Source organism: Mytilus californianus, unplaced genomic scaffold, assembly GCF_021869535.1.
Source record: "Mytilus californianus isolate M0D057914Y unplaced genomic scaffold, xbMytCali1.0.p SCAF_7, whole genome shotgun sequence".
NCBI classification, from domain to species: Eukaryota; Metazoa; Mollusca; class Bivalvia; order Mytilida; family Mytilidae; genus Mytilus; species Mytilus californianus.
In genome coordinates this window covers 106555307-106575848 of record NW_026262723.1, presented here as the reverse complement: position 1 = coordinate 106575848, position 20542 = coordinate 106555307, and the positions used below count along the sequence as shown (strand labels likewise).

The following is a 20542-nucleotide window of genomic DNA, read 5'->3' as shown; positions in this document are numbered from 1 at the left end:
CAATTATTCAATCACAACCCAAATTCAGAACTGTTTTAAGCTTAAATGTAGTGTCCATACTTGCTCAACTGTTCAGGGTTCACTCTGACAGCCTCTTGTTTGTGAGTGACTCAATGTTGAACTAGTTTCAGTGAATTTTAGCATAGGAATTTATTTTCTAAGCCATAAGGGTACATAAAAAATTACTTTTAAGTTGTTTGCATCTGTTTCCTCTTGTTGAGATTTGTTACAAGGTCTTTAAACACAACTTTGATCATTTTTTCAATTAAGCACTTTTAGTAATATACCATTGGCTTAAAGATAAGAAGCCTTGAAAGAATTTTCATTTATTAGGAAAATCCATTATGTAACTGCTATCAGCAAACTTTAAATTTGGAAGTAAAGACTCAAATGGCTTTGTTAAACAGAACATTCAAATATATGGAAAATATTAAAGAACCTTAGTGAGCGCGCTCACATACCCCATGTCCCCACATTGTCACTGGAGAAATAAAATAACAGTAAGAAAAAAAAATTGTATAAGAAAAAAAAATTTAATCATAATTTCCTGTCGATATGCACATCTACGTAGTATGTCCTTATTATCTACAAAGTTTCATGAAATTCTGTTGTGTGGTTTCGGAGGAGTTGCGATGACACACTGTTGCAGTAGTATATTGAAGCAAATAAGTTCAAAGGGGCATAACTCCTAGAAAAAGAATTGAATCATAATTTCCTGTCGATATGCACATCTGCATAGTATGTCCTTATTATCTAAAAAGGTTTCATGAAATTCTGTTGTGTGGTTTCAGAGGAGTTGCGATGACAAACTGTTGCAGTAGTATATTGAAGCAAATAAGTTCAAAGGGGCATAACTCCTAGAAAAAAAATTGAATCGTAATTTCCTGTCGATATGCACATCTACATAGTATGTCCTTATTATCTAAAAATGTTTCATGAAATTCTGTTGTGTGGTTTCAGAGGAGTTGCGATGACAAACTGTTGCAGTAGTATAATGAAGCAAATAAGTTCAAAGGGGTGTAACTCCTAGAAAAAAAATTGAATCTTAATTTCCTGTCGATATGTACATCTGCATAGTATGTCCTTATTATCTAAAAAGGTTTCATGAAATTCTGTTGTGTGGTTTGAGAGGAGTTGCGATGACAAGAAACAGGACTGACGGACGGACGGGTCAAAAACATTATACCCTCCGCCTCCGCAACTCGTTACGTGGGGTATAATAAAACTGGGTTGATTGGTACAATCTTTTGAAATTTGCTGAAAAAAGCTTTCAAAGTCTAGAAAAGTGGGAAAAATCCTGAAAATAATTCTGTCATAGCATTTGTTTAACTTCAAATTTGTACAATCTGTTCATGAAGTTTCAAAGACCTGGGTTGAAAATGGAGTTCATTACACAAAAATGGCCCTGAAACAATTCCATATTAGCTGTTGCTAAACTTTAATATGCATGCAACCTTTCTGTGACATTTCAGTGATCAGGGTTGAAAACTGTTTAGAGGAGTTGATTATACAAACTAGTTATCCATCTTTCCTTTCAATGGCAAAACATTCCGCTTATTACTACTCAGTGTACTGGACATTAAGCAAATAACAATCAATCAATTGTCTATCTCAGATTGAGAAGTTTAAAATTGACAATAAATGAGCAGTGTGTCTTTAATTGACAAAGTTAGAAATAGAAATATATTCAAGTACCATATAAATTAATGTGGCTGAACTATAACACCATTTATCAGGTAAACTGGAGGCTCGCCTTGAGACTTTTTCATTACTAGTCAGAGAATGCTCTAGCATCTAACAGACTGTTTGGGGGTTAGAAAAATTGAGAAATCTTGCAATAATCATTCATCTTTATTTGAAATGGCATATTTTTACAAGAAAAGGGTCTTCTGGTCCTTCCTTAAATTGACTCTTAATTTACAGAAATCCAATACAAAACTATCTATGCCTAACAATTTGATGAAGTACAAAGCACGGTTCATATCGATTCACAGTAACATGTTCTTATCAGGAACATGGTTGACAGATTATCCAGTGGATATTTTATATCTAATCATCATATATCATTTCAAATCAAATGGAAAAGGGGTAAGTTGGATAAAGGTCCTATTTGGTCCCGATTATTAAGTTCAATGTTTCAGGATAAAAAATGTTTTAATTTGATGATTGATTGATTGATTGTTGGTGTTTTAAAGCCACTTTTAAGCGCCACATTTGGGCTATTTCGTGGCGGCCAGTTTCTATTGGTGGAGGAAGCCGGAGTGCCGGGAGAAAACCACCGACCTTCGATAGGAAAACTGACAATCCTAGTCAATTAAGATTGGAGTGGAGTGCACCCGCACGAGCGGGTTTCGAACTCACAACCTCAGTGTTGACTGGCTAGTGATTACAGTAGTAGAACTACTTAGACCACTTGGCCACCGAGGCCCCTTTAATTTGATGAAAAGACATGTGAGAAAGTAAAATAAAACTATTTTTGTCAAAGTATTTTAAAGCTTTATAAGTTTAAATCATATTTTTCAACTTAAATTACTCCCATATATTAACTGTCTGTCAACCAGGCATATAAATATTTATATTCCTTATTCTATGAACTGGCCTACTTTAATATTACTGAAAATACCAAAACAAAACCATTCTTCAGAGGATATTTTATTTACATATTATTGCTGCAAAGAAGAAAAGATTGCTTCTATAAATGTCATTGTAAGTGCTACCCAATAAGCATGAATTAGGAATCATTTGTCTAAGAAAGGTTCATGAGGTAAAATAATGCTAAGATAAAGAAAAATTACATTTGTCATATGGTATTATACTTTATTTAATGTAAATTCTATTGCACAATCAAATTATTTATAATGAATATACAAAATGTATAATAAGTCAAAATTAAAGCATAATGGAATGTCTGCTATCGCCTTTCCAAATTCTTAAATCTGTTTTCTGAAAAAGAAAAAAAGATATGAATGAAGATATGTGGCAAATCACAACATAGTAAAAAAAATATGATATGCCTTATCTTGAAAAAAACAGTCAGGATTTTCAAACTGATGCATGTATTAGAGTTAGACTATTTACTGATTGTGTATGGTATACAGTAATGTCTTAGATCATCCAGCAATCTGCTAGATAATTCATTACTAAATGCAACTCAAGTGTCACTTCGGCTAAATTATTCAAATGATGGATCTGACAAATAAGACACAAAAAATCAAATTGAATCTGTTTTTGCCTTAAAATGTTAGGAAATTACATTAAAATATGCAACACTTTGCTATTTCCATTTTGCACATATGCATAATCATTTAACATTAAAATAAGACACCATGCCATGCTGGCACTATCCATTTCCAAACAGTTCACTTGATAATGAAGTTCATTAAATGAACACATTAGTACTAAGCTTCCAGTTGATGTGACCACAAACTACCTTAGACCAAAACTTTTACCTATTACAATTTCATGTTAAATGAACTGTAAAATCAGAGTCAAAACCCTATTTTGGCAAACATATCAAATAGTTCACTTCATTAATGAACATACATGTGTACTAAATTCAATAGTGATGTGACCACTAACTACCTTAATACAAATCTTAAATCTACCTTAAACCAAAACTTTCTGATATAGGATAGAGGGGGGATGCACAGACGGGAAAGATTCATGCCATTCTACTTTTGTAACAGGGCATATATAATTAAAACCTTGAATTTCTTGGATCAAACTGGCCTCTTCCCTACCTTGTAGAGATTGTACCTACATCCAAATTTTTATTTTATAATAAATAACTTAGGCTGAACATAAGTGATGTTTCTAAAGGACCCCCTCCACACACACCAAAAAATGTATCACACCCTTTTGATAAAATTCCTGGATCTGTACCTGATTTCTATGCATTTTCAGCAGACATTCAACATGTTCAAGTTAGGTGGCAGATTAATGCATTTATAATTCTTTTTTTTCTATGTCTGTGTACATTTTTGTACTTGGGCCAAAAATAAAAATTAAATTGTTTGATGTTGACTACCTACCCACCTAAAAAGAACCCTACCAGAAAAATTTTATGACACAAATTGTTTCCATTTTTTTGAAAATTTTATTTTCCTGTTGTAATGTTGTTTTCTTGTCTAAAACATTTAACTTATGTTGTTGGCCAAAACAAAAAATATCCCTGAATTCTTTAAGGGTGGCCTTACCTAAACGTTTTGAGTAGTTATCCAGTTTGTATGCTGCCTGCTCTAAAGTATTAACACTTTCTTCTATCTGATCAATCTGATCTAGGAATGGCTGTAATTGTTTGTCTAAGTAAATAAAAAACAAAAGAAATGTGCAAATGACTTAAATACATATCACTTTTAAAAAAGTACTCAAATGCATAGCTTCTCCAAAATAATTTCAAACAAATTAACAGATAGCTACTGAAAAAAGAGAAAACATCTATTAGTAAAGATCGTTTTAAAAACAGGATATAGGTGTCTGACAGATCTGAAAAGGGCTCACACATTATAACTCATCACTGCTAAGCTTCTGACCAAATATGAAGTCATTGTGTTTAGTAGTTATGGAAAAATGTATGACAAAAAGTTTAAATATAAAAATAAGGAGAGGAGGTATGATTGCCAATGAGACAACTATCCACCAAAGTTCAAATAAAGTGGATGTAAGCAACTAAAAGCAACTGTACTGCCTTCAACAATGAAAAAAAGCCATACAGTATAGTCGGCTATAAAAGGCCCCGACATGAAAAATATGAAACAATTCAATTGAGAAAACTAACGGCCTGATTTATAATAAAACAATTATCGAAAAACAAATATGACAGACATGAACCGACGAAAACCACTGAAGTTCATTAAACATGGGATCGTTTTAAACTGAATGACAGAATGCAGTAAGGGTCTTACTTTGGCCTTTTCACTGAAATTTCTACTTCAAGTTGAAGATTTTTATTTATATTTATTGTAAAGTTGAAATAGTATAAAGCCTTATGCCTTTGTGATGTCATAGAATGGCATCTTTTAAGATTTTGGTAGATTTTTAAACAGTTTTCAGACTTGCAAAACATAAAGCCCATGCTTAAACCAACTACCTGTAAATATTTTTAGAAAAGTCTTTTTTACATGAAAACATTCCTCTTATGAATATTAACTTAGTTCTTGTCTGTGCTGATATTTCAGACTCAAAAATAAATGTCAAAACTATTCAATTTGTCATTTTTTAAATAAAAATTAAATTTTATGTCATCTTTCATTATTCAAATCTTGGTGCATATTCAAAATATTTTAAAGATCCTACAGCTTCAACTTCACACATTCCTGTTAATTATTTTCATGAAAAAAAATAATGTGATTGTGTAATACTTCAGCGAATCTTTTCACAAAAAATCTTAAGAGAAAAATACTTGTAAGTCATACACATTTCAGTATAACTTACGATCAATTTTAATTGTTAGATTTTTTGTGAAAAGAGTCGCAGGTTTGTTAAGGCCAAATAGGGAGCTTAGTGCAAGTGCATGTTTAGAAATAACCTCTACAAAGAACTTACATTTATCATTAAGTGTCTGTAATCTTCCTGCAATATCTTCAGCTGTGGATTTCATTTCAGAGTATTTGTTAATGGTAATTCTGTTCATATTCTCTAGTAATTTATAATCTTCAATGGTTCCTGAAATTATTCAGAATTTCCTCATATAATAATTTGACCATATAAGAATTTTTGTCATTGTTGCTTTTGGTATACATGTATAAGATTTGAAATATACAGTTTATGAAAATAAGAAAAAGGAGATACAATTGCTAGGAATGAAAGTTTAAGATTAACAAACACTATTCGAACTTTGGTCAGTTCAACCGTTTCACAATTTGCCATTCAATTTTAAGTGTACATAATGAGGATCTACTATTGACAATACATGTGAAATTATAGCCACCAGATATGTGACCAATTCATTGTTTGTCTTGGTTTTTCTTCCTTTCATTCTACATTTGTTTTGATCGTTTCGTGTTTGCTTTAGGAGCATCAGTGCTAACGGCTATGTCATTTTAAACAAGTTCTTCATTTGAAGAATAGGATGTTTGCAACTACCCTCCTAAACCTATGAATTCCATTTCTTAGAAGGGTTAATGGTCATAATCCTCTATGTAAATATTTTGCTGGTTTTTCTCTTCATATGTAGGGGCCTCAGTGGCCGAGTGGTCTAAGTAGTTGAACTACTGTATCACTAGCCAGTCAACACTGAGGTTGTGAGTTTGAACCCCCCACGGGGCAGGTGCACTCGACTTCAATCTTAATTGACTAGGATTGTCAGTTTTCCTACCAAAGGTCGTGTGGTTCTCTTCGGGCACTCCAGCTTCCTCCACCAATAAAAACTGACAGCCCCGAAATAGCACAACAGTGTTGAAAGTGGCGTTTAACAACAATCAATCAATCAATCAATCTACATATGTAAAACGAACAACATCTTACCATCTAATTCTCCATGTAAATATTCTGCCGTCTTTTTAAATGTTTCTCTACATAACTGAACAACATCTTCAGGTACCTCTTCAACTGCCTCTTTTGAATCTTAAAAAATAAAAATCATAATCAGCAGATAAATAATTACTCAACTTTTTAAAAAGTTCTTAACAGGTAAGTTAAAATAATTTGAAGTTACCTTTTTGAGAGTTTTATGGCTGCATCATGACTTAATTGATCATTACTTATATCTATGACCAAGGACATGTTTTATTTTTTCAAGTTAACAATTCTGTTCTCCATTCCCTATTTATGACTCAAATATATATATATCAAGAAATTTGAATTATCACTGTAATTTTACTTGTCAACAGGTAGATGGCAAATGCCACTGGTAGGACAAAAAGTGCTTTCCTTCTAGAGTACCTGAATGCATACCCTGGGTTTTGTGTTGCTCACAATTAGGGATATGTTTGTGGACTATTTTTATTCGTTTGTCTCTTGGCCATGGTATGTCCATTCTTCTTTTGACTTATGACTTCCAATGTCCAATTTTTGTATCTTCTTGATTTTAAGGGGGTTTCCTTTTTCAATTCAGTTTTAAAAGTTACAGTCAGAATGAGTGCTGCTGGAACTCATACTATCTTGACTAAATATTCCCCTCTGCTTTTGGCAAGTGCTAAATTTTATACAGGTCTAAGTTGTAAACTCTGGTCTAAGCTCTTCATAACATGTATATATCAAAGATATTAAAATGGCAGCTTTTTCACTCAAAATAGTTTTCTTATATATGGATAAAATATTTTTTGCAAAATGAGTGTTCTGTAAAAACAGTAATTTTAACTAAATTTGAGAGAACAGGGTATTAAAATATACACTAATAGTATTTGCCCAATCAAAAGTTTATAAATGCTAATTTCTGGCCCAAGTTAAATATATAATTCATTATCACTGAACTAGTATATATATTTGTTTAGGGGCCAGCTGAAGGACGCCTCCGGGTGCGGGAATTTCTCGCTGCATTGAAGACCTGTTGGTGACCTTCTGCTGTTGTCTGTTCTATGGTCGGGTTGTTGTCTCTTTGACACATTCCCCATTTCCATTCTCAATTTTATTATGCAAAATTTGTAAACATCTGACTAGATATTAACACAAACTTGTCATTACTTATGCCATAGAAGACTCAAGTTTGGCAACAGTAAGTAAACGAAGTAGCATGATTCCACACACAATAAACAACAACAAAAGAAGTTATTGGAAAAGAACATGATGTATGGAGAGGAAGACAACATATTTGTCCCCTTTAATAAGTAACACCTGCATCATATAGGCCTTAGCTGCCTTACCAACAATTTGTGAACTTGAACTATTGATGTCATATAGCAAACATTTTCTTTTGTGGCTTTAAGACATTTTTTTTCTTTGATGAGAATGTCTGTGATGTCCAGTAATGGTGAACATTAATAGTGATAAGGTGTGTTATCCCATTTGGGATAATATATCCCAAACAGGTTATATCTTAACAGAGGCAGATTTAAGGGGTGGGGGGCCCTTATGTGGGAAAAATTATGGTGGATTATTTAGGAAATCACTGAAGCATGACCAAGAAGGGCCCCTTCTCATGACAGACAGTGGGCCTCCCCTTATGAAAATTTCTGGATCCGCCACTGCTTAATTAATTTGGTGGGTGGTCCTAACCTGTTGAAAGCGTTTTATTGTAAGTGTTTGTACAATATTGACTACTGATCACTTCTGTGTTGGTGACAATGGTGTGCTGTGCAATATTATCATATTTTTTATGTTGATATTATGAGATATATATTTCATTATATTATGAAAAGGGCGATGGTCGAGATTAACTGATAACAATATGTATTTTTAGTTCTGGTTAAACTGAGGAATCGGAATGACAAATTTATGTACAGTAATTTAGGGAGTTTTTATTTACCCTCTGTCTGATTCATTTCTGAAAAAGTTTCCGTATTTGACTCCGAATTTATTACACCTGCTTACCTCATTAAAAAAAAGATTTATTAATCACTTGTTACGTTACATTTAGCTAAAATTTATATCTTTTTGTCAACTTGATATTTTTTCTCTAGGTGAAAACATGAGAATAACAATATTGTCCCCCAATATTATGTTTACATAATTCCTTTGTTTACTATTTTTGTAATGTCATATGGGGTAACACAAAGTGAAAGTGAAAGTACACATGTCACGGTGACAAAACACATAATTTCACTCAGCTTCTTTTTGTCACAAAATTGACGATAAGCTACTTCACCATGGCTTCATATTTTGATGAACATGACTGTGAGCCTCTTCAAGATGGGGAACAACCTAATCATTTACTGCATATGGCTAGGTGATGATTTATTAAATAATAACTGAATAATAGATCATTTATTAAAAAGAATTTCGCCTTTTAATCAAATGTCAGAAGCTTAACAATTTTTCACTATGATACTATTTGGTTTCTCATCATTACACTTTGGAAAAAAAATGGCCCTGAAAAAATGTACATCAAAAATCCCGGAAAATTTTTAATTTTTTGAAACACAAAAAAAAAACATTTTCTGTAGCTGTGTAATCATAGCTTTTATTGTCTATATAATACTTGTTGAGGGTGGCCAAATCAGAAAATTGCTCTGGACATAGAATCCTAAAAATAAAAGAGATTATAGGACCATAAGAGCTACGATTTTGTAGCTTTTACTGTAAACCAACTATTTTTCACGAGCGACTGATGATCCTAACCGTTGTGAGTAGAAAAATAACATGAATTTAAATCGTTGCAATAATGTGAAACTTTGATCTTCCTTTATATGATTTATAAGATCACGAAAATAAATCGTCTCCAAGTTGTCTTGAAAGAAAATGAAAAAAAAGTATTGGGGAAAATTAGTTGGTTTTAATACAGTATATATCTAGGACCTACATAGCTTTAAAACCTTTTAAGTTGCACAGATAAAACTATGCTCAGAGTACATTTTGTGGTGAAAACACATCCATTTTTGCTGAAGTGTTATGACGAATCAGCTCTTAAAATTAATTTTATTAAGTTATTGAAATCTCATGTCAGAACAACATTTGAAAAATATTAAAACAAAAATGATGAATTGGAAGTTTCTAAGGATTTGACATAACAGCTGTACTGATTAACTCTATTGTCAGCCTAAACTAAAGTAGACAGCAAATGTATTTGTAAAAGATTTAATAATCAGCCCAAACATTCTCAATTGTTCCGACTCATTTACCTGTAAGATACCTGTAAGATCGTTGTGGGGCTCATATGGAAGGATCCTATCCTTTTTAGCCCACCTTATTTTTGGTACACTTTTATAACTGATACAAACATCAATCCTGCATGGTTTGGTGCAATATTTCACACAATTAAAAGTTATAGAAAAACTATTTGTGTCCTCATCAATTACTGAACTAATACATTACGGACTCCCAATGATGGTTACAAATGTACTGGAAATGATCATGAATTCCAACCAAGTTAAAACAAAATGTCAACAACCTGGACATTTTCAGCAAGAATATTACTTAATATATTGATGGGCAATGGAACAGATAAGTGGGAATTGATTGAGACAATAGAATTATCTTAAACAATATTCTATCCATGACATCTAGATGAATTCAAAGTACCTGTAATTATTTTAATTTAGGAACAAGAAACAAAGAATAATTTGCAGTTCATTTCTTCACAAATTCATAATTGAAAAAGATCATGAAAATAGAAATTGTTAAGACTTCTTTTAATAAACACACACAAAAGAACCTTATACACATAACAATTTTACAAAGCACTGACTGCTATATTTTATTAAAAAAAAATGGTGTTTATTCTTTTAATGTAACTAACATAAAGAAGTACATGTACCATGTAAATGAACTTTAGATATACATATGTTGAAACAGTTCAGCCTAGGTTCAGGAAACACTGGTTAATGATATTTGTGTGAGAATTAGGCTTAAAGCAAATACCTAAACATTATTTTTCATAAAGTTTTAGATAAATAATTAATTAATCTATTAATCTATTTAGGCTATTGTTGGATAGTGGCTTAGGAGCAGAATGGGATATGGAATATGGAAGGTAATTATTCATTTGAAATATATTATTGAAATAGTGATGATACTGTGCATTTCTGTGAGTGGTCTGACCATAAACAATCTGAGCACAAAAAATTGAACATGTTAAAAACTAAACTGCTAAACAGTAGTTATGTGTCGTTTTATTTATGTGTACTGTGATGAGGGGTAATGGAAAGTTTAAATTAGAGTTAAAGTTTGTATATTATCCAAATGTTTGCTGTGAATCCATGAAGTGTGTGTCTATGCATCTATATATATTGTACTGTAATTGTAGTTACACAAATGTAGTTATGTTGGTTTTTTTCTGCTCCATTCTGTTAAATATTCAATTATAAAAAAATCACTTTTCTAGTTTATTTTATAAATCTGTTTATTTAGTTATGTATGATTGTACTGCTCTATTTAGGGCACCATGATTGGAAATAATAAAATAAGTCTATGTCATCTGTTGATTACAACACCTTATTTACAGCATACTTATGATGTAAACATATATACTTGACATGCTCAGAATGTCCCTTTTGATTATCTTTGTAATGTCAGTGTGTTGATGAATTGCTGCATCACTAGCATATACGCCCATCTTGTTTCATTCATTTAAATAAAACATTTTAGAATTGTGTTTGCTGCTTCTTTGCAAAGAATACTGCTTTTAAGAATAAGTCAGCTCAAAGTCAGAAAATGTGTCTGGATATGGTTACTTGTGTACCTGTGGGCTAAGAAAATGTGTCTGGATATGGTTACTTGCATACCTGTGGGCTAAGAAAATTTGTCTGGATATGGTTACTTGTGTACCTGTGGGCTAAGAAAATGTGTCTGGATATGGTTACTTGTGTACCTGTGGGCTAAGAAAATTTGTCTGGATATGGTTACTTGTGTACCTGTGGGCTAAGAAAATGTGTCTGGATATGGTTACTTTTGTACCTGTGGGCTATTTCCTTGTGAACTAGCAAGCATGTTAAAAATCTGACTCAGTGTGCTGGTATAGTGAAAACTAGACCAAAGCACGGTACATTCATATCATAATAATAGGTCTCTTCTTGAATATTCATGCAACTGGAAAATTAGTAGCTATCAATCTATCAATCAATTGATTTATATTTATCACATACAGGTATATTGATTGCTCTTTGCTATTATTAAGATGGACTGCAGTGAAAGTTGAATTCTTGTAGGGATCTGTGCTGATATATTTCTTTCAAATATCAAGACCAAATAGACGAGAAATGGCATGCATATCAACTCATCTACATACATGTATTGCATATTTATAATAATTATTGGTATTACCTTTCAAGCTTATAAAATATTTCTTTGTGCATGTAAACTGACAAAAATCGCATAGCAGCAAATAACTGAATTATAAATCCTTTTGTAGTGTATTTGGAGGTGATCGTAAAGTTCCTCCAGCATCTAAGGCCAGTGTTGAGGCTTTAGAAACACATCTAGTCACACCAACAGAAGCAGGTAAAATTTTATAGATGTTAGTCTAACACTGAATAGTGACTTCTGTGAAATAATGATCAACATTCCTAATATTATATTGTATTTGGACATGTTTTTTTTTCTGGGAAAAGTGGGGGGGGGGGATATATAACTATATTAACAAGGTAATTTATTTAAAAAAATTAACCCATATATTTTTAATGCGGTGACCCTACACATATATCATATTTACATCTGAGAATAAAAACACTAATTTTTGGTTGTCATTCAAAGTATCTAAATTTTCATTAATAGTTTCAGAAACATAATATAAATGGTTTCTAAAGTCGTCATAAAGAGGACATCTTAATAAAACATGTGCTTTGTCTTCAATAAAACCATCACTGTTTTCTATAACAATATTTTCACATTTCCCTGTTTCAATCCTCAGTGGGCTACACCACATCTAAATTTGGCAAAGCACTTCTGTGACTGAAAGGCAAGACTATTTTACAGTATTCTTCGGGTTCAAAATTTTCTTTGACCAATTTGTACGTTCATAAGTTATTGCCACCACTACCCGATATAGGTTTATCAGAATGTAAAACAGCATGCATCGACATGTTTATCATGTAATTTTGACATAAAAAGTATTACAACATAATTAGTGCCCATATTTTCAGGACACAGTAAATGACTTAAATTCAGTTCACAGAGGGTTTCCCTTACTAAAAAGTTTCAGTTTTAACACACTTATGCTTAATACTCATATTGTCAGCCCATTTATTTTATGAACTTTTGCATTTAACCGATTTGAGCTCATTTTATTTAATCTACTCACCACAAATGAATAATACTTTTCCACTGCTTATAAAAAATCTAGTACTGTAACTGCAGCATTTGGTGCATATTTTCCTACTCCAAGAAAAAATCCAAAACAGGATGCAAATGAATATTCAGCCTAACAAAATGCAAGACAATGCAGGAATTAGTTGTGTACAAGAATAAGCAGTACAAGTAGCAGATGAAAATGATATATCCATTCACAAAAATACTCCTGCCGCCCTGGGTTCATTGTAGTTATCTTCTAGGTACACTGTACATTACAACTTTACAGTACCGGAACATTCTATTTTCAAATAAAATATCTGAATTATCTCCCCTGTTAAATTAAAGTTTCTTTTACAATACATTTTCTATATTTGTGAAATAAGATAAAATTTATTAGCCCCTTGAATTTGAAAATAAAACATATAAATCTAACAAGTAAAATTCTTTAGATGTTCACAAGACATATAAATATTAGTATTTATATTTTTGAACTTTATCTTTTTCTTCATGATTGATTAACATCTACAAACTTGAGGTAAAACTGCAAAAACTGCCAAAATAGTCTCATTTTGAGTTCTCGTCATTAATATTTACCATAGATATATCAGCTACAGCTTTACCTCAGAAGATATTTTGATACAAGATTTCTTATACATTAAGCTGTTAATATGGCAAAATATTTTTTGGAGTAAGGCTAAGATCATAATTATGCAGCTTACAGCATTGAAATTGATTGGATTTTCCTTACAAGGTTTGTCAGTGTTCTTACTTTTTATCAATTCATCAACAAATGTGCATGTGCTGCTTTTGTGTCATGGATGAATACTATTTAGGTAAAATAAATTCTTATGAGTAATGCAGCCTCATAGGAGCCTCTAATAATATCTCTAACAATCATATTCAAATATGGAATGTCTATTCATTTGTTGTTATTAGACTTAAATATTAATTTCAGCTTTAGAAAAAAAGTGTCCTATATGTTTGTCTCTGTTAGATGAAGAAGATGAAGTCAAGAAGATGCCTTGTTCACACATATTTCATTCAAAATGTATATTACCATGGTTACAAAAGGTAAGTAACTGTTAAAAGTTTTAAAGAAAATTTTAAATGAACCAACCTTTTAATACAAAGAGTTTTTCATCTCCCTTTTTTTCAGGGGCAGGCCAGGGGCATACAATGTTCCACATGTCGGTCACTCTGTAGTCTTGACTTTTTTGTGGTATAAAGTTTAATGATTTTTTTTTCATTCTGAAGCGTATGCAAAGCCCAAAAATGTCTGGCCTATTATATCACGCTGTTAAGGTGCCAAAGTTTTGTGGAATTTTTTATATATGACAATTCTGAGCCAATGTAATAATAAAAATGGAACATTTTGATAATTTGTGTTAGATTGGAGATAACTGTATTGTATATTAAGCTTGGCCTATGTAAAAACTTGATTTTACTGTGCCAAGCTTCAAATAAAGTTTCCTTGACATAATATTTATACCCCCATTGCAGCGGAGGGGGCATAAAGTTTTACCCTTGTCTGTCTGTACGTCTGTCTGTACATATGTACATCTGTCTGTATTTAACTCATACGTATGTCCAAAAATTATTTTCCGTTTCCTAACTTGAGCTTATCACAACCAAATTTTATGAAACTTATACACAATGCTTATTTCCACCGTTCTTGAGTTATGTCCCTTTATAAATGGAAAACTAAACTAAAGTTTGCCTTACCAAATATTATGAACCTTATACACACAATGCTTACTTTAACACCAAACACAGATTATGGATGGCATCATTTTACAGTTCTTAAGTTATATCCATTTATTAATGGAAACATTGGCAACTTTGCTGTTTCTGCAATCTAACTACTTTGCCTCAACCAAATGTTATGAAACTTATATACAATGCTTATTTCCATCAAACACAAATCTTGTTCGAATATGGGTGGTGTAACTTTCCCCGTTTTCAAGTTATGTCTCTTTACAAATGGAAAAATTGCCAAAAGCCAAGTTTGCTTTTGTCATCACTTGCCGTCTGGCGTCCGGTGCCGTTTGCTTTTACAAAAATCTTCTCCTCTAAAACTGCTGATCCAAATTTAACCAAACTTGGCTGCAATCATCATTAGGGTATCTAGTTTGAAAAATGGGTCCGATGATCTCGCCTGCCAACAAACATGGCGGACATGGCTAAAATAGAACATAGCGGTAAAATGCAAGTTTTGTCTATTACATTTTGTATCTTGAAAACATCTATGAATAGAGAAAATCTGACAGGGGCAAAAATGTTCAAAATGTTGAGATCTACCTGCTGTCCATTTAAGTCAAAATTGTCAGACGACTTTTTATGGAGTGATTGCCCTAAAATGTCAAATTTTACCAATTTTTGTCATTTTTGCTAATTATTTTGAAAACTATAATAGATAGAAAGAATCGTTAATTAGGAAAAGTGATATTTTTTACCTATTTTTTGTGTTCTTGTCTTATACATGTATTATAAAAACTGTAATAGATAATAGAAACTTTAAATAGCCAAAAATGAACAGCAGGACAAGATCTACAAATACATCAACATGATTGAAATTTGGTCTTTATGGCAGACCTTTGGTAGTCTATGTTAAATTCATTCACAACTTATCTAGACATGGGACAATTTTTAGTATTACTTAAGGATGTACACCTCTGAGGAGCCAAAAATTTCTAGAATTAAACTTTTTTTCTTAACCTGATTTTTGGGTTTATATGACTGTAAAATAATAATTTGTGAAGAAAAAATCATATGGTGGTGCACTTCTTTTTTGCTACAGCCATTTGAAAGTACCCAATTTTGATGATTTTTCCATTTTTCATCAATTTTTACCCATTTTTTGGCTATTATCATGAAAAAAATCACAGTTTCACAATTAAACTTTTTTTCATACTTTCACTAATTTAAAAGATGAAGTGGACCAATCTAAATAAATTTAACTTAAAAAAACTATGGATAGGAGTTCATATAAGAAAGTTTTATGAAATTTTGTTGCTTTTCGTGTCAAATTTACGATGTTGTCAATTTTGTAAATTTGGGATATTTCTCTTTTTTTAGAACTAAAAGCATATTATTTCAACTTCTTTATTATAAATGATTGAAAAAATACATATCTAAGAAATTTGAAAAGAAAAAGTTGATATGGGATGTACATGTATCTGGTAAAATCATTTCTTGTACTCCTCACCTATTTTCTCAACATTTTGGCTAATGAGACTGACTTGATTGGTTATAAAATTTGAAAATTTTATTACACAAAAACTACCGGTACTTATTGTAAATACACAATTTTTTCACAGAGTTAAGTTTGATTATAATATTTTTTAAATTCATTGATATTTTCCACTTGTATTACATGTTTTGGAAAAATTCCAGAACGAGATTTCAACGAGACTGAAACGTCAGAAGAATACATCCTTAATAAAAACCCTTGCAACAGCTCTTTGAGGGGTCTGTAGATGGCCTGTTGCAAAGGTAAATTTCTGTCCCTATCCAATATACCCTCATTTTCCAGTGGCATTTCAGATTTCCCGCCTATCATCCAGGTGTTGTGTCTTTTATAGGTTAACTGATGTCAAGTTTGCTTTGATATTGAATTTGTTTGTTATTTTACAGGTCAACAGTTGTCCAGTTTGTCGCCATGAGCTGCCAACAGATGACCCTGAATATGAAGAATTTAAAAAACACAAGGTATGTAGCAGTTATCTGTAAAGATGCTATTTTTGTAAGGATATTGAGTATATTTCCTTATTTTTTATCCTGGTAAACACACTTTATAGAACCTTTCCGATTTATTGTGTTAATAGTTATAGTTCTAAATATGCATGATATATTTGACACAAGACATTAAGCATCTAGCATTATCATAAGCTGCACTAGAAAAATTATGTTCTTGTTCAATGCACAATCTGAATGTGTGTACAATATTCAAATATGAAAAAGAAATAATAAAGTATTTTATGGTGCATCAAAGTGTTAATCAGCAATTGATATATATTCAAAAATACATCCCACACATGGCAGGTGTGCTCAGACTCCAATCTTAATTGACTAGGATTCCAGTTTTTCTAAGGAAGGTTGGTGGTTCTCTCTGGGGACTCCGGCCTCCTTCGCCAATAAAAACTGACCGTCATTAAATAACACAATAGTGCTGAAAGTGGTGTTAAAACATCAATCAATCAATCAATCAATCCAAAAAATACAGGGCATATAACAGAAATATAATTGTATCCCTCATCAATAAGTAAATTTACAAAGACCAACTCATAAAATTGTTTCTTTTGTTGATATCAGTATTTTTAATAAAATGCTCTGAGAAGTCGAACCATGAACAGTTGAGGCAAGTATGGACACAACATTCAAGCTTGATACAGCTCTGAATTTGGATTTTGATTAAATAGTTGACACAGCATAGGTTTCTGACACAGAATGAATGTGGTCTAAGAACTTAAAAATTTGAAATTGAACATTTACCAATTATGGTCCAATATCCAAAATCTAAATACATGGTAAGTTTCAGCATATCAAAGAACCACAAGAATTCAATTTTTGATGAAATCAAACAAAAGTTTAACTTTAGAAGGTATAGTTATTACTTTTTTGGCAGTCACAGTGTTAATGTTTTGCAATAAATCTCAATATCTTTAATATCTCAATTTTAACCTAGGATGACAATAATTGTATGGAAGAATTTTATGGTGATATCTTGTCAGTTTTGTGGTTGTATAAAAAGCTTTTCTGAAAGTCTTTTATTATTTAGAGTGCTTGTGAGCACTGAAGCGTAAAGATTGCTTTAATTGTGCATTATGAATTTATGAATTTTAGATTAAACATTGAAATGTATTCAGCAATGGAACACATTCAGGCAAATTATTTATCTAGAATTGGAGTTATCTTCCTTTGTTCATAATTGTACATTTGTAGTTAACCTTTTTTTTTTACAAATTCATACCCCATGCACATCTTATGTAATTTTAGTAAGTTATTTTTCTTGATAAGTATGGTTATTCAAATACACATTATTTAGTACTGTAAATTCAGAAATTATTGTGATTTTTAAAGAATGGACAAAAAGGCAAGATTAATTATCACAATTTCAGGAAAATCTCCATACTCACCCAGTCACATTATTTGCATTAATAAAAACCTCACAATAATTTCTGAATTTACAGTAACTTAAATATATGAGTATACCATATCATTATTAAATTGCATTACATTGGCTGGATAGGATCTAAAGAATGTTCACCTCACTGCACTATGTTGTCAACGGTAGTGATAAACCTTGAAGATATAGATATCAAGCCAGTAGCATAAGAGTTTTGAAAGCATCTGATACAATCCTTACCCCAAAAAAGAAGATTTCATGTAAATGATTGAATGTTTTTTTATTAAACTCTTTATTGTTGCAGGCTCGAGCAAAGCAGAGAGAGTTTGAACTTGACAGTCTGCATAATTCTATGTTTGGATGATTTTAAAGAAAATGTTCTGTGATTGACAGAGAGACAATTATAATATGTGTCAGATTATTTAATGTTTTTAGTCATAACATTTTAACTTTTATTTATTATATAATATAGAAAACTGGTATAACAGATATTTACACTGGAAGCATTATTATACACTTGTAGGTATAGTCTGAGGATTTTAATGACTTTTGAAGCAGTACTTATGACTAATGCTTTAGATTACACTGCACTATACAAACAGTGTTTACATTATTGAGGTATTTACCTACTACATGGTGTACTTTGTTACTCTCAGTATTTTTTAAATTAGTAATATATCAAAAGTTGTAAGGTTCAATTAATCTTTTGTATTTTTTATCAAATAAAGAAGACCATTATGATAACCAGTATTTGTAAAGGAAATTGTTTGGATGGTAATGATACAAGTTGATATGATTGCTCATTTTGTCCTGTCTGCTACAAAGTTTGCTGTAGAGGAGGTATAGTTATTACTTTTTTGGCAGTCACAGTGTTAATGTTTTGCAATAAATCTCAATATCTTTATTATCTCAATTTTAACCTAGGATGACAATAATTGTATGGAAGAATTTTATGGTGATACAATGTATCTTGTCAGTCAGTCAATGCTATCTGACCATGACCTCAGTTTCACACTTCAGTGGCAGTTTAAGTTTTTGAAGATAAGTCTGCACCTCAGTAACTATACATGATAGGTCAACAGTGTTTGGTTGTAAGAAGTATATTTCAGTCTGACATATGTCATATGACCTTGACATCAATTTCATAATCCAGTGATCTGGTTTTTTAGACGTTCTGTTCCTCAGTATTACAAACTACATGACAAGTCGAAAACATTTGACATTTAGATTTGTTGGGAGAAGTATATGTGCATCTAACATGTATGTCATATGGCCTTGAACAGACTTTCACACTCTAGATGTCAGGTTTAGTTTTCAAGTTTAGATCTAGTCCTCAATAACTATACATGAAAGGTCCATATAATGAGTGCAAACCAAAGACTAAAATTTTGGTATTTGCTGCTTCATCACCAAACATTCAGGAGTAAGAGCAAAGACTGATCAGTTCAGAGTCGGAATAGGAAGACATGGAGTGTTACCTTGTGAACTTGCATGTTAAATCTGACATAGAATTTCAGTCTAGTACAAAGCAGGATGTATTTGTATTTTATTCATACTGTGGATTCATTTATTTTGGTGGGTACCAATTTTTGTGGATTGAGGGAAACATTTTCATGGATATTTGATTTTGTGGTTGTGCAAAAGTCTGCATACAGTCCTGTAGAAAATTTGTACTTTGTTGAACATTTAAATGTGTGGTTCTCCATTGCCCACAAAATCCTCTAAAATTGGTACCTCACAAATAATGATGAATCCACGGTATGTTATCATCCTAAATAGTCATGTAATAGTTGCCACTTGACATTAACAGACAGCAATCAATCAATATTTAGTATGTTAATTGTTCGTTAGGAATTTGTCTGTGTTAAAGACCTAATCATTGTTGATTAAAGATTTTTATTGTGTTTCATATGAACTTATCTTGTTTTGAATGATATCACTATACTCAAAAATGGTTACAAAATTGGCTCAATAAAAATATTGTCTTATCTTAATATACTGTTAATTCAGAAAATGTGTTGTGCATTTATTATTGCTATTTTGAAAAATAGAAAACAAGAGGCTGTCAGAGTGACAGCAAACCGGATTTTCCTGCAGAGGTCGAACCCTGAACAGTTGAGCAAGTATAGACACTACATTTAAGCTTAAAACAGCTCTGAATTTGGATTGTGATTGAATATTTGACACAGCATAGGTTTGTGACACAAGATACAAGTGGTCAAAGAACTGAAATATTTTAAATTGGACATTTAAATACCTATTATGGTCCAATATCCAAAATCTAAGTACATATTAGAATCAGAATATCAAAGAACCCCAAGAATTCAATTTTTGATGAAACAGACAACAGTTTAATTTAGGACCCTTTGGACCTCAATGTGGACCAATTTGATAAAGGAGCCCACAATCCAAAATCTCTCAATACATGGTTAGATTCAGCATTTCAAAGAACCCCATAAATTCAATTATTGTTGAATAAAACAAAAGTTTAATTTTGGACCATGATTTGGACCAACTTGAAAACTGGGCCCAAAAATCTAATATTTAAATACAGGTTTAGATTCAGCATTTGAAAGAACCCTATATATATATTTA

The 20542-nt window shown here is 31.7% G+C and overlaps 2 protein-coding genes across 2 annotated transcripts; one reads left to right on the top strand and one right to left on the bottom strand.

Annotated features, from left to right (window-relative positions):
* Positions 1-2796: 2796 nt before the first annotated feature.
* LOC127709369 (biogenesis of lysosome-related organelles complex 1 subunit 2-like) lies at positions 2797-8483 on the bottom strand. The gene is made up of 5 exons (XM_052214866.1): positions 8405-8483; positions 6466-6564; positions 5545-5664; positions 4197-4301; positions 2797-2943 (listed from the first exon to the last, which is right to left on the bottom strand). Exons 1-5 carry the CDS (start codon positions 8418-8420, stop codon positions 2912-2914), a joined length of 372 nt encoding a protein of 123 aa, XP_052070826.1. The 5' UTR covers positions 8421-8483; the 3' UTR covers positions 2797-2911.
* Positions 8484-8653: 170 nt separating this feature from the next.
* Positions 8654-18691, top strand: LOC127709368 (E3 ubiquitin-protein ligase RNF181-like). The gene is made up of 6 exons (XM_052214864.1): positions 8654-8824; positions 10517-10567; positions 11945-12033; positions 13778-13893; positions 16456-16530; positions 18252-18691. The coding sequence occupies exons 1-6, from the start codon at positions 8745-8747 to the stop codon at positions 18309-18311; spliced, it is 471 nt and encodes a 156-aa protein (XP_052070824.1). The 5' UTR covers positions 8654-8744; the 3' UTR covers positions 18312-18691.
* The last annotated feature ends 1851 nt before the right edge of the window (positions 18692-20542 follow it).

Bases quoted from the DNA above. Each gene is read 5' to 3' on its own strand.
- LOC127709369 (XM_052214866.1), bottom strand. The intron at 4,302-5,544 runs GTAAGTTCTTTG...TTATTTACTTAG, and splicing joins ACAGACACTTAATGATAAAT to ACAAACAATTACAGCCATTC. The intron at 2,944-4,196 runs GTAAGGCCACCC...TTTCTTTTTCAG, and splicing joins TAACTACTCAAAACGTTTAG to AAAACAGATTTAAGAATTTG.
- LOC127709368 (XM_052214864.1), top strand. From the start codon at position 8,745: ATGGCTTCATATTTTGATGAACATGACTGTGAGCCTCTTCAAGATGGG. The intron at 10,568-11,944 runs GTAATTATTCAT...ATCCTTTTGTAG, and splicing joins TGGGATATGGAATATGGAAG to TGTATTTGGAGGTGATCGTA. The intron at 12,034-13,777 runs GTAAAATTTTAT...TATTAATTTCAG, and splicing joins AGTCACACCAACAGAAGCAG to CTTTAGAAAAAAAGTGTCCT.